The sequence below is a fragment of the Carassius gibelio genome, chromosome B3 (assembly GCF_023724105.1).
Source record: "Carassius gibelio isolate Cgi1373 ecotype wild population from Czech Republic chromosome B3, carGib1.2-hapl.c, whole genome shotgun sequence".
NCBI classification, from domain to species: Eukaryota; Metazoa; Chordata; class Actinopteri; order Cypriniformes; family Cyprinidae; genus Carassius; species Carassius gibelio.
Genome location: NC_068398.1, coordinates 20,272,409 through 20,285,974, shown reverse-complemented (window position 1 = coordinate 20,285,974; position 13,566 = coordinate 20,272,409). Strand labels below are relative to the sequence as shown.

General features: G+C 37.4%; 1 protein-coding gene across 3 annotated transcripts; it reads right to left on the bottom strand.

Annotated features, from left to right (window-relative positions):
* Window positions 1-8,171: 8,171 nt before the first annotated feature.
* LOC127952367 (troponin T, slow skeletal muscle-like) lies at window positions 8,172-13,096 on the bottom strand. Of its 3 annotated transcripts, XM_052550759.1 has the most exons (12): window positions 13,014-13,096; window positions 12,071-12,097; window positions 11,608-11,625; window positions 10,996-11,017; window positions 10,850-10,910; window positions 10,028-10,144; window positions 9,853-9,930; window positions 9,606-9,719; window positions 9,423-9,532; window positions 9,173-9,263; window positions 8,939-8,979; window positions 8,172-8,306 (listed from the first exon to the last, which is right to left on the bottom strand). In XM_052550759.1, exons 5-12 carry the CDS (start codon window positions 10,904-10,906, stop codon window positions 8,261-8,263), a joined length of 654 nt encoding a protein of 217 aa, XP_052406719.1. In that variant the 5' UTR covers window positions 10,907-10,910; window positions 10,996-11,017; window positions 11,608-11,625; window positions 12,071-12,097; window positions 13,014-13,096; the 3' UTR covers window positions 8,172-8,260. The 3 variants fall into 3 exon arrangements, with proteins under 3 accessions (XP_052406719.1, XP_052406722.1, XP_052406721.1); XM_052550762.1 differs by lacking the exon at window positions 11,608-11,625 and having other exon boundaries at window positions 13,014-13,058; XM_052550761.1 differs by lacking the exon at window positions 13,014-13,096 and having other exon boundaries at window positions 11,608-11,622; window positions 12,071-12,094.
* Between the last annotated feature and the right edge of the window lie 470 nt (window positions 13,097-13,566).

Below are 13,566 nucleotides of genomic sequence, written 5' to 3'. Positions count from 1 at the left end.
AGTGAAGCAGCTCAGTGTGGAGAGGCTTCAATATCTGGAGGTGATGGAAGACATCTTTGGGACCACATGACGGCTAACACCCTCTGCTTATAGACTGGGAGGCTGTACTGCAACTGGAGAAGATCCTTCTACTCAAGTGCTCATCTTTGAGTCTAAACTGCATGGATGTGACGGCACACCAACAGTGATGCTATGTTGTTCTTGTTTTCTGGGTGTTTGTAGGTTTCTCTGAGCAACACCTAACCCCTACACTCAAAAAAATGGATTTGTGGCACTGTTCGTTTTACACAGATATGTTTTGTTAAAAAGACACAGATATATTTGGTTTTCCGCCAAAACACAAATGTATTGTGCTTAATCGACTTAAACTGTTTCATTTTCAATTTTACTTAATTATCAATCGTTAAACTAATGTAAAGTGTTTAATTTCGTAATAAAAAAAAAAAAGGAAGTGACGATTTCCAACGCATCTGATGACGGCGCGAAGGAGAGCAAGAGGTACCAGTCAGGTAAGAAAATCTAAAGTTTTTTGTGTTAAGTCAAAGTCTTTAATTTCTCTTAGAGTTCCTGTTTTGGGGTGCTTTTGTTTTGCAGTCTTGTATTGTGTAATCGGTTTACTGCACCGTTTATCTGCTCTTATCATCTGATCGTGGGTGTATCTCTCTATTAGTTTTATTGGATCTTAGTGCTGCGTTTGACACAATTGACCACAACATTCTTTTGCATAGACTTGAACACTTTGTTGGCATCAGTGGAAGTGCATTAGCATGGTTTAAATCGTACTTATATGACCGCCATCAGTTCGTAGCAGTGAATGAAGATGTATCATATCGATCACAAGTGCAGTATGGAGTACCTCAAGGCTCAGTACTAGGGCCGCTACTCTTCACGCTTTATATGTTACCCTTGGGAGATATCATCAGGAAACATGGTGTTAGCTTTCACTGTTATGCTGATGATACGCAGCTCTATATTTCCTCGCAGCCCGGTGAAACACACCAATTTGAAAAACTAATTGAATGCATAGTCGATATAAAAAATTGGATGACGAGTAATTTCTTACTGCTAAATTCAGAAAAAACAGAGGTGTTAATCATAGGGCCTAAAAACTCTGCTTGTAATAACCTAGAACACTGTCTAAGACTTGATGGTTGCTCTGTCAATTCTTCGTCATCAGTTAGGAACCTAGGTGTGCTACTTGATCGCAATCTTTCCTTAGAAAGCCACGTTTCTAGCATTTGTAAAACTGCATTTTTCCATCTCAAAAATATATCTAAATTACGGCCTATGCTCTCAATGTCAAATGCAGAAATGTTAATCCATGCATTTATGACTTCAAGGTTAGACTATTGTAATGCTTTATTGGGTGGTTGTTCTGCACGCTTGGTAAACAAACTACAGCTAGTCCAAAATGCAGCAGCAAGAGTTCTTACTAGAACCAGGAAGTATGACCATATTAGCCCGGTCCTGTCCACACTGCACTGGCTCCCTATCAAACATCGTATAGATTTTAAAATATTGCTTATTACTTATAAAGCCCTGAATGGTTTAGCACCTCAGTATTTGAATGAGCTCCTTTTACATTATACTCCTCTACGTCTGCTACGTTCTCAAAACTCAGGCAATTTGATAATACCTAGAATATAAAAATCAACTGCGGGCGGCAGATCCTTTTCCTATTTGGCACCTAAACTCTGGAATAACCTATCTAACATTGTTCGGGAGGCAGACACACTCTTGCAGTTTAAATCTAGATTAAAGACCCATCTCTTTAACCTGGCATACACATAACATACTAATATGTTTTTAATATCCAAATCCGTTAAAGGATTTTTAGGCTGCATTAATTAGGTAAACCGGAACCGGAAACACTTCACATAACACCGTACTTTCTACATCATTAGAAGAATGGCATCTACGCTAATATTTGTCTGTTTCTCTCTTGTTTCGAGGTCACCGTGGCCACCAGATCCAGTCTGTGTCCAGATCAGAGGGTCACTGCAGTCACCCGGATCCAGTACGTATCCAGACCAGATGGTGGATCAGCACCTAGAAAGGACCTCTACTGCCCTGAAAGACAGCGGAGACCAGGACAACTAGAGCCCCAGATACAGATCCCCTGTAAAGACCTTGTCTCAGAGGACCACCAGGACAAGACCACAGGAAACAGATGATTCTTCTGCACAATCTGACTTTGCTGCAGCCTGGAACTGAACTACTGGTTTCGTCTGGTCAGAGGAGAACTGGCCCCCCAACTGAGCCTGGTTTCTCCCAAGGTTTTTTTTCTCCATTCTGTCACCGATGGAGTTTCGGTTCCTTGCCGCTGTCGCCTCTGGCTTGCTTAGTTGGGGTCACTTCATCTACAGCGATATCATTGACTTGATTGCAAATAAAAACAGACACTATTTCAACAGAACAGAGATGACATAACTGAATTCAATGATGAACTGCCTTTAACTATCATTTTGCATTATTGAGACACTGTTTTCCAAATGAATGTTGTTCAGTGCTTTGACGCAATGTATTTTGTTTAAAGCACTATATAAATAAAGGTGATTGATTGATTGATTAATAGATGATTTTGAGCGGTTGGGAGATGTGAAAGCGCACGACTCTCTGTAAATTATTGACTTGAGTATATATATAACGTTACACTAGGGCTGAAACAATTACCCGACATTATCGACAACGTCGATGATAAAAATAAAAAAAAGCCAGCAAATGTTTTTGAGTAACGTTAGTGGTATGATCTCGTATGCCTAATGTGAAAGCCTCCAATAATGCAGTTTGACCAGTGTGGCGCTATAGCGCAAGATTGTAATACACTCTCCTGATTCAATTCAAAAGAAGAAGATAGCACTTCAGTTTGAGGCAAACCCAGGGGGCAAGGAACTCGACCGGAAGTTGAAGTCGGGTGGGGTCTGCCATCTTGTAGCAGAACTTCACTTGCGTTAGCATTCCCATTGACTCCCATTCATTTTGGCGTCACTTTGACAGCGAATAACTTTACATCTGAGGCGTTTAAAGACTCCGTTTGTCCATTATTTATTTCTAAAGATACACGACAATGTATAAAGGGCTCCATTACCTTCTATGTTACATTATGGCCCCGTATAAACAGTTTTTGTAAAAAATAGGCCAACGATTGCGTCATAACCACTAGGCTCTCTGTCGCATTACCGTACAGACAGGAGGAGAAACTAGCAGGCAATTAACTTAATATGGCGTACTGGCGTTACATTTTAAAATACTATACAAAATAATTAATCAGAATACTTACTCCTGTTCACTCACACCAAAGAACTCCCTGCTCAAGCTCGCCGTCTCTGCAAGATTAATGATGGCAGTTTGCACGCACAGCTACTAGAAGGTTTACATCTGTCAGACAGGTTGCTGACGTCGTCAAGCTTCGTTTGAGTCTGCGCGTCAGAAACGGAAGTACTAAAAAACGCTAAAAACGGGCTTCATTTGTCTCAATTGAGTTCCAATGGGGTCGCTGTGTCCATTTCTTTTACTGTCTATGGGCAAACCGATCTGATCCGAACCTAGGATGAATATGTAAATATATATTGCACGCCTTCCTCTCAATAACTGCATAAACACAACAAAAACTGACCGCGATGTAAAAGCAGCTCTTAAGAACATATTTGATTACAGCGATGTGGATGTTTGCACGAACTCTGAGGTTCTCCAGAGTCTAGGCTCTCCAGTAAAGAAAAGTCCAGTCACGTTTATTTATATAACAGTCCTTATGCAATAGATAGCTTTTCAATATGCAATAGAAAGCTCTTCAATATTAAACATGGAAATACAGAGTCAATGTCGCTAGAATTATAACTTGATTTCCTGTTATAAAGCAGCTCTCCGGTGTGGAGCTATCTAATCATAAAATTATTTTATAATTGGGGAAAATATTTCATTAATGTTTTAGTTCTGCGCTAGATCAAACCAAACTGTTTTAAATATCATAACCCAATAAGGTATTTTAAGAGAGATTGTATTTATTAGTAAAATGTTTATCCAAAACTAAAACATCTTATCACTTACCTTTACTTTTATTATACATATGGCTTACAATAAGAGATGTTAAGAGGCAGAATTATTTGTCATTCAGCTACTTCCTCCTATAGCTAATCAAATGGTGAATAGGAGTTTCTCTCTTATCTCATTTTGTGTGCAAAATGTATTTATTTGTATAAATTAATTGTATATTAGTAATACATAATGACTTTCAAAAGTAGTAATTACCTTTATTTGTTAGAATATGTATATTTTAACTAATTGCAAAAGATAAATAATCAATAAATGTCTAACCATGAGATGTTGACCGAGTTTGGAGACCCCTGGCTTAGCACAGTGAAAGTATTTGAAGCTTTGTTTATGAACATGGCGGTATGGTCAATGACTTTAAACCGGACACTACTCTGAGCTGTTCACATTATACAAATGCTCCAGATATGTAATCAGGTTCACCCTTTTGGAATGGTAAACATGACACTATTCTTCACTCACACAAATAAATCACTTAATATTTTGATAATTGAATTGTTTTTTGCTGTTAAACCTTTTTTTTTTTTTTTTAACACACTTCATGTGTTTACAGATTTGTGCAGAATTTGAGACATCCAGAATTACCTTAGGCCCATCAGAATCAACAATCTTTGCCAAACTGGATCCGCACTACAACACTTATGAAGATGTTTGCATACTGAAGAAGAGTCCTTGGACAAATACTAAAACCCTCTTGGTGCCCACTACACAGGTAAGAACAACTGCACTCAACACAACCTTGTATTAAAACGTTATTCTCTCACTGGCCACTGGAAATTGACAAAAGACAGATTCCCAAGAACCTTGATTAGCTGGTTCAGGTGTGTTTAAATGGCTAGGTCACCCAAAAATAAACATGCCATTAATTACTCACCCTCATGTAGATTTAGTCTGAGCACGCGGACACACTTCCGGAAAAATCGGCCGAAAAAAGGCCAAAGACCGGCCGATTACCAATCGCGTATTTTAAGCAAAAACGTCCGGTTTCTGATTGATGGCGGGTTAACCGATGCATCCCTAATATTTTTATGAAAATGCGAGAGATTTCTGAACCTCCATAAAGGCTGCAATGCAACTGAAATGTTCCCAGAGTCATAGTAAGGATATCAGTAAAACAGTTCATGTGACATCAATGTTTTACTGATCTCCTTACTATGTTTCTGGGTCTGGGAACATTCCAGTTCTGTTGCTTACCGTACAGGGTCCAGATGTGTCTACCATTTTCCACTGTAATGTTTGTTAGAATCCCATCTTGACTGCTTGCCTGTATTTCCCATAAGAAGATGAATGACTGACTTTTTTTCATGTAATTTTAGAAAGAAAAAAATGCTTTGTTGAAGTGAGTAACTTTAAATAGGAAATATAGCTGATTTTAAGAAAAAGAATATTAGTAGCTACTGATGTTGCCGGTTAGTTGTTCTTACTTCATCTGTCTAATTTTATCTGTTCAGAATAAATGAACTTTTTCCATTTGTCACCTTTTATGTATTAATTCAAATTTGTCTTGCACTTCTCAGCTCGAGGGTTGGATATCACATCTATCCGTACAGTTGTGAACTATGATGTAGCACGAGACATTGACACACATACACATCGAATTGGTACAACAGGTCGTGCAGGAGAGAAGGGTTTAGCTTACACTCTGCTCACCTCTAAAGACACTTCATTTGCTGGTGACTTGGTTAGAAATTTAGAGGGAGCAAACCAGAGTGTTTCAAAGGAGCTGATGGACCTGGCAATGCAGGTAAAACAATGACCTGGAAACATCACGCGCCCTTACCATTACCATCCCATGGACAGTAGAGCCGCACAATTAATCAATTTCCTAATCACAATCACAATTATGGATGCCACAATTACATAATTGTTCAAAGTGGCAATTAATCGTTGAAAGTCCACTTATGTTATTCTGACTGCTTCAGATGCATTTTTTTTCAGCATGTTAGAAAGGGTTTTTCCAATGTTTTAGCATAAGTATATCATTGTAATAGCATTCCTATTTTTATATAATTTAAAGAAGAAACCAATCCGATGTATATTTGACATTTGAGGCTTAATACTATAGAAAAGCACATCTTATTTAATATAAAAAAAAAGCATGCAGTTGCATCAATGGCATAAACATCATTCAATGTAAATTGTGATAATCGTAATGAATAATCGCTATTACAATTTGAAGGGAATAAACGACAATTTAAATTTTTTCGTAATCGTGCAGCCCTAATGGGCAGGTTGACGTAAACATCATGGTTAGTGATGTCTCAATTCTGGGAAGAGGCTTGTTGTGGTTCATACCAGTCCTTAAACAGTGATTTCTTTGGATTGAACTTTGAGAATTATTTATGCTCTAACTCAGTTTTCAACCTGTGGTCCGCGGTGGTATTGCAGGTGGGCCGCCAATTACTATTATAAGAAATAATATTGTTAATATATGTAAAAATGTCTAAGTCATAACATAACATAACATCATTTCATATATATATATAATTAAATAACAAAAATAAATATTAAACTGTAACTATGCTTCCACTATTCAAGCTCGCTGATTGGTTTAAGAATAAACCACCAATATCTTAGATATTTTTGCTGCATATGCTACAGAACAACAAATTCAAACATGCATAAATGGCTGTTGTGTTTCCTCCTGACAGCTTGCTCCAGTGACTATCTACCCTCTGCCGAGCTCTGCCTGGATCTGGTTTTCCCGTTTTGCTGAGCGGTGCTAGCCCGAGTTATTTTCTGTTCATTTCCAGTCCATTCTAGGGCTGTGCGATTAATAGAAATCGTCATTAAATCACGATTTGAGCGTGCCCGATTTCTAAATCCTGACCTCCCGTAGTATGCTATCCGATCCAATCAGAATGCATTGCGCCTAGCGTGAGAACAGAACAGACTGGCCATATGCCTAACTTTAGGTTCACACACTGTTTGTGATGCGCCTTTTTTCCGAGCCCATGTAAATGGATCAGAGCATTCACACTGCACGGGGTAAAAGGCTAGAAATAAAAACCTGTGAAAATTATTAGATGTCTAACACATGAGCATAGAGAGAATTGTGAGTGCACAGGACGCAGTTTAAGTGAGTGGAGACACTTTTTAAGTGCGCAGAGCAGTGTGTATCTGAGCAAGTACGTCTGGTTTTGTGACAGCGCAAAGGAAATCTGCTTGCGAACAGAGAGATTTGTGCTTGTGCATTATTTAAATGTGCTTTCACGTTATATTTATTAGTTCTTGCTGCTGACTGCATACACATACACTGCAAACACCTGAGGCACCGCTACAATTAATGAGCTCTATGAACAATGCATGGCAAAAACATTTTTTTGCCTTAAGTCTTTAGCTACATTTTGTTACATCTTTACTATAGTCATAATTTTGACTTATGTCTGTTCTAGAGACGTTACAACTTTTTGATAAATCTCTAATTAGTTTTCTTTTGGAAATATGCTTCAAATTAATAATGAATGCATTTATGACTGTAAAAGCATATCGGTGTGTCAAATTTGATTCTTTTTTTTGTTCAAATCGCACAGCCCTAGTTCATTCAATAAATACAGTTAACAATCTAACTTCTGAGTAATTAGTTATTAACCCAACAATAGAGGGGTCAGTTAATTTTTTGAAGTGGGCCGCGCAAACATTTGTGTGTGGTTGTGTGGGCCGCGAGCTGAAAAAGGTTGGGAACCACTGCCTTAAAAACTGCAATACACATCTTTGACGATTAAACTTGCATTTTATCATAAATATTTGCTGAAAGCTACAGCATAATGGCAGTTTGTATGACAGAGGTGAACATGCAAAATCCTCCCTAATACAACCTGTTCTAGACACAACGTATTTCCTCAGCACACATTCCTCTTCCCTTTAGGGGGGAATTAGTTTCTGATGCATTAGAAGTCTGCTTTGCAAAGAATAAATGATGATTCAGATGCATTCTTTTCATTTACATTTATTAATTTAGCGGACACTTTTTTTCAAAGTGCCTTACGAATGGAAATAATACAGAAGTGATTCATCTAATCCAAGCACAGTTTTGAATACATGCAGAAATATATATATATATATATATATATATATATATATATATATATATATATATATATATATATATATATATAATATTTTTTTTTTCTTTTTTTTGCAGAGGCTGTGAAATTGTAGTCAAAAGTAAAAGCAACCCATGGTGTCTTTTCATTATTTTCCCAATTTTTTATTTCCAGCGACCTCCAACCTTTCCTTTTCCATGGCCTTTTTTGCTGTGATAAAGAGAGAGATGACACAAAAGCATAACTGAGACAGATTTCTATGGCCTTTTTTTTTAATTGACAAATTCACTGAAGAAAAATGCTTAAGAAATAAGGTTTGGTTGGTCCAAAATGACAAATTCTGTCATCATTTACTCCAAATCCTACATGATTTCTTTCTTCTGTGAAACACAAACGATGATATGTTTTGCTTTCACTTTCACTTTTAAAATTGATCGTGTTCAGCAAGAATGGCAGAAGAGGGAAGGGCAAGGCCTGTGAATGCCCCACCTTGCCGCCGCCACTTTTGTATACATCTGTGATGTCTCCAATTATATAGACTCACACTATGATTTTATCCAGGCTGAGAATGTCAAAAATATGAGCTCATTTCAAACATATGAACTCATATTGTTTTCATTTGACTTCTTGCAATGAGGCGCATGTTTCTGAGTGAGTTGTTTGAGCTGTGTTTAGACTTGAATGTCTGATGTGCGTGTTCCTCATTTAGTGTATGACTGTAGAATATGAGTTGTTCTTGATAACCATTTACAAAGCTGGCAAGTGAATGTATCCAAGTGTTACAAAGTCAGATAAAACTAAAAAAAAACAAAATATCTGCTAATTAACTTATTGTGACTTACAACTTTTGAGCGTGAGAGATCCTGTTCAGCAGAACGACAATCTGTTGAGGAAGCAACGTTCAGATAAATACGGCACATTTTTTCCACTCTGTTTTCCTCTAATTCAACCGAGCACTGATTAGTATTCGCCAAAACAAACACAGACATCTTTAATACTGGATAATCCTCCATTAGTTCCCAACAATTTGATCTAACAAACTCTTAGATCTCTCTCAGCGAATCAAATCACCACACCTCATACTTCTGTTTCTTCATTTGATCCAAGAGGTCAAACTTCTCTGACTCCAGCTGGTAAATCCAGTTCCACATATCCTGAGCTCGTTCCCTGTTTTGTGGTAGTAAGAAACAGATACCTGTCAGGTTTTAATAGACAGCTATCCTTGGGGAGGGGGGGGGGGCACACTTTTCATTGAAAAATTAAACATCCTGTGCACAGACTGAATAACACATATGACTCTAGTTGGATTTGTATGTGGGTGTTAACCTCAACCCATCCTCTCGCAGATTTTCGATGCCAAGAGGAGAGCGTCTCTCTGAAAGAGTCTTTCTCTTGATCTCCCGTCCAGTAAGACGCTTCCCCCGTTTCTGCTCTGCCTACAACACAGAAATGCATATGTACTGTACAAGCATTATTAATGTACGACGTATGGTGAGAAGAGTAAGTTACCTTGGCTAAGAAGCCACCAAAGTTTGCCCCCATATTGGACAAAACCTTCTTCTTCTTGGCATCGTCTTCTGCTCTCTTCTTAGCCTCCTCATCCTCTTTCCTCTGACGCTCTTCCTGATTAGAGAGTGTAGATAATACATTTCACATCGACTTTATCCCGCAGGTGCTTTGTATTAAATTCCACATATGACTCAGAGAGCATCTGAGAATTTCATTTACTAAGTTTTACGTTTCATTACTGATTTACCGCAATCCTAGTCTGTCGGTCTCTTTCTTTCTCTGCTCTGAACCGCTGCTGCTCTGCTCTTTCTGACCGCCGCCGCTCCTGAGGACCGGTTGGCCGATAATTAATGCAAAACAAAGATAACATTGAGTACAGAAAGGTTTTTGAAAAAACTGAAATGATCAAGATCAGGAATTACAATTCTCTCCTTGAGACCGATCAGTTCTTCCTCCTCTTTCTTCCTCTGCTCAAAGTGGACCTCAATTAAAGTCTGCAACTCCAGAAGGTCCTTCTCCATCCTTTTTCTGTGAATATCCTGACAGAGGAAATTATATAGATTTTCATCAAGTCTAAACAGCTTAAAACACACAATAGTATGTTTTATGTCTTTATTGAACACACCATAAAAACCATTTACTCTGCCATGTGTTGTCAAATTTTACTCAATATTATGTATGGTAATAATTACAATCAATATGGTGACTGTTTTAATGATTATTTAAATATTAAAAGTCTTAATATAGGCTATAAGTCTTAGGTGCCCCCTAACAGACAAGTGCTTTCCTTTGGGCACTGCCAATGAACTAGAGCAAACATTGGGTCACTTCCAAGAATATGTCATGGATGGCATATACAAGTAGGATGAATGGCCATGACGACAGCTGCATCTAGGGAGTGAGGATGAGAACAAGGCTGAAATGGAAAATGGTTCAAACTGGAAGGAATCTACGATTAGAAAGTAAACCAACATGAGAACAAATTAATTGTAAAAAAGACTGATAAGAATGAGGTATAAATATAGGTGTCTGAACAGATAAAGACATGCGGCGGCCATCATCTCGGCTTTGTTCCTGTGTTCAACAAAAGTCTTATTTTGGCATCTGAAGCTCCGTTTCTTGAGTTTTGATTTACGACTTTGAAAAGACCATTGTTTGTTCCACAACACATGGTGGAAAAAAAGTGACCCCTGCATATTCTCAGACTGAACTGGATTTAAATACTGCAATGAATTGGCACTTACATCGAAATCAACCCGGTCACCCTCTGGAATCTTTGGAGGGGCAATTTGTGGAGCCATGGGCCTGTGTGAAAGAGAGGAGTCATCAATCAGTGCAAGAAGACATTAGGAAAATGCAGAGCATGCTTGTGAAGAGTCTGAACACTTACTTGGGCCGGGGTCTTTCTTCCTCTGCAATAGGGTTCAAATGAACAGGGAAAAAAGAAACAAGGACATTTATTTTTCAAATGTAGTCATAAAACGTTCTTCCTCAATTCCCTGTCTTCCTTTCCATATTGTATTCCCTTGTCATATTGTATGTTTTTTTTTTGTGTATGTATGGACAGGTTGATGGCTAATTTCGCTGGTACTTGTGACTAGCGACAATACAGGGCTACTACAAAAAACCCTTCCTATTCACAAACAGCTAGACAATTATCCACTAGTCTTGCTGACTTTTGCGGGGCATCATACTGAATTACAGGTTGTATGAAATGTTTTTCTGCCTCCTTATGACATTTTCCCATTTTAAAAATATCTGGAAATTCTTTTAAATAAAGCTGGTCCCTCTGATGCAACACAAGACTAAAGGACACAGCTGTCACAGGGTTCCTTTAAGAACTTATTTATTACAGTTCATATAATATTTTGGTTTTGGAAAAAACATTAGTCTGGCGAGTAACACAAAAGAGTTGCAAAAATTGAATTGGATTTTTAGAGCCTCTTCCCACTGATCTCTAAAAACAGATTTAAAGTAAGTATTTTCTACCAAAATCCCTCACCTTCTTCCTGAGTGTCTTCTGATGAAAAGAATACAAGAACATTAACAACAAAGAACAATGGATGACATGGAAAAAAATGGTGATTAAATGAGTAGATAAGCAGATATTTGACAAATGATGATGTGTGAAAAAAATACTGTTCAGACATAATGCAAATCTCCAATCCAATTTCCTATTGTTTGATTGGACATGCAAGCTACTCTTGCTCTCATTTCATTAGAAAACCAAATGTAATGTGCTCCACAGTGTGCAGTCAAATGTTTACAAAAACTTACCATATATTCACAAACATGCATTGCACGTCTAAAATGAAGAGTTATATATTTTTTTATTACTGACTAAATGATTTATTAAATATGACAGCCCTTACACACAATACTAAATATTCATGTTACGTTACAGTCTTCCCTACTGTTAATATTTTACATGCCATTCTGCTGATGCATGTCTTTGTATCAAGTACCTTGATATTCTGTATAGTCCTGCTGCTCTGTAATATAGATTCAACAAATAAACATGAAAACAAATCAAACATATCAATTTCTTTAACAAATACAGAGAATCTTGGCAATCAGTCCTCAGTAATCCTTATCTGTCTTTGTTTGCCGTCTTCTTGCTCTGTTTCTGTCCATCTTTTAAATAGGATAAAGAAGTATATATTTTGATCGAATGTAGATTTTGATTTTTTTTACATCAATATATTAATTTACTATGTTTCTATTGCCCTATTATTATAATAATAATTATATAATAATGAATAATGATTTTTTTAATTAATGAATTATTGCTAATTATTGATTTATGTAGAAACAATATATTTTATGTTTTTGTGCATTAATTATATATTTTTTTTTCTTTAATTGAGAGCATATAGACTCAATTATGTCATTCGTAGCGCTTCTTTGCAGTGGGTGAGTACCAAAGACTTTTTTTTTTTTTGCTTTTTTTTGCTTCCCTGACTCTCTGGTTTGTGGAGACTTCTTTGCAGAATCACCAGGAAGTCCACTGTTAACAAGATTGTTTAGGCCCATCGCTTCAACAGAAGCATATATTGGTTAATCAGCCTATAGCTCAGAACCCAAATATTGAACTATACTGGTTTTGTCCATTTCCATCAGCTCGATGGATTAGCTGACCAGTTATGAACATAATCAGTGGAAATAATCCCAAAACAGTGTGATGAGCCTACTTCCGGCCATTTGACTTTGTGCTGAATTTTACAGCTACTGCATCACTTTCACACGATTTCAGCTGGTGTTACATTCAGTCAACGTTTTTCTTGAGTAAAATGACTGCATTACATACCATCTCATATTCTCATTTCCATTTATTTTTGTATAGCCTATTATTTTCTTATCGACTTTAAAGAGACATTGTTTTGAACCCTTGATGAGGTATTATTTTACCTGCTTCTGCATCATCTGCAGCCTCCTCCTCCTCTGCTTCTCACAAATAAACAAACCACAATGACAAGATGATAAAAGAAAAGGAAAACACAAGTGAATATCAATTCTGTGTCCAAGAGAGCACGTGGGGACAATCAGGAGAGATTATGAGTATGCACTGTATAAAGTGTGTGCAAAGGATTATGTAAGTGCACACCATGTGTTAGGAATGCACACCAACAGCAACATGAGATCAGTCTGTATTAATAACCCTTCCAGGAAAAGGCATTGTAAATAGCCTAAGCACCCAATCAGACTCATGCATAGCTCCATGAAACCAACTGAAGCAGGGCCTCCAGAGGCATCTGTAACTGGCCTCTGGGTACACATTATTCCAAGGATTTACTGATAATCACTAAAGCTAACCCCCACCCCCCACCCTCCCAAAAACACATTCTACTTACCCTCTGCTTGTTCACTAAGAGGCCATTTAGGAAAATAAAGAACAAGAAAAAAAGTGTAGAGTAAAAGAGTAAAAATCACATTAATTAAATGTAATGCTTTATTAGTCTGA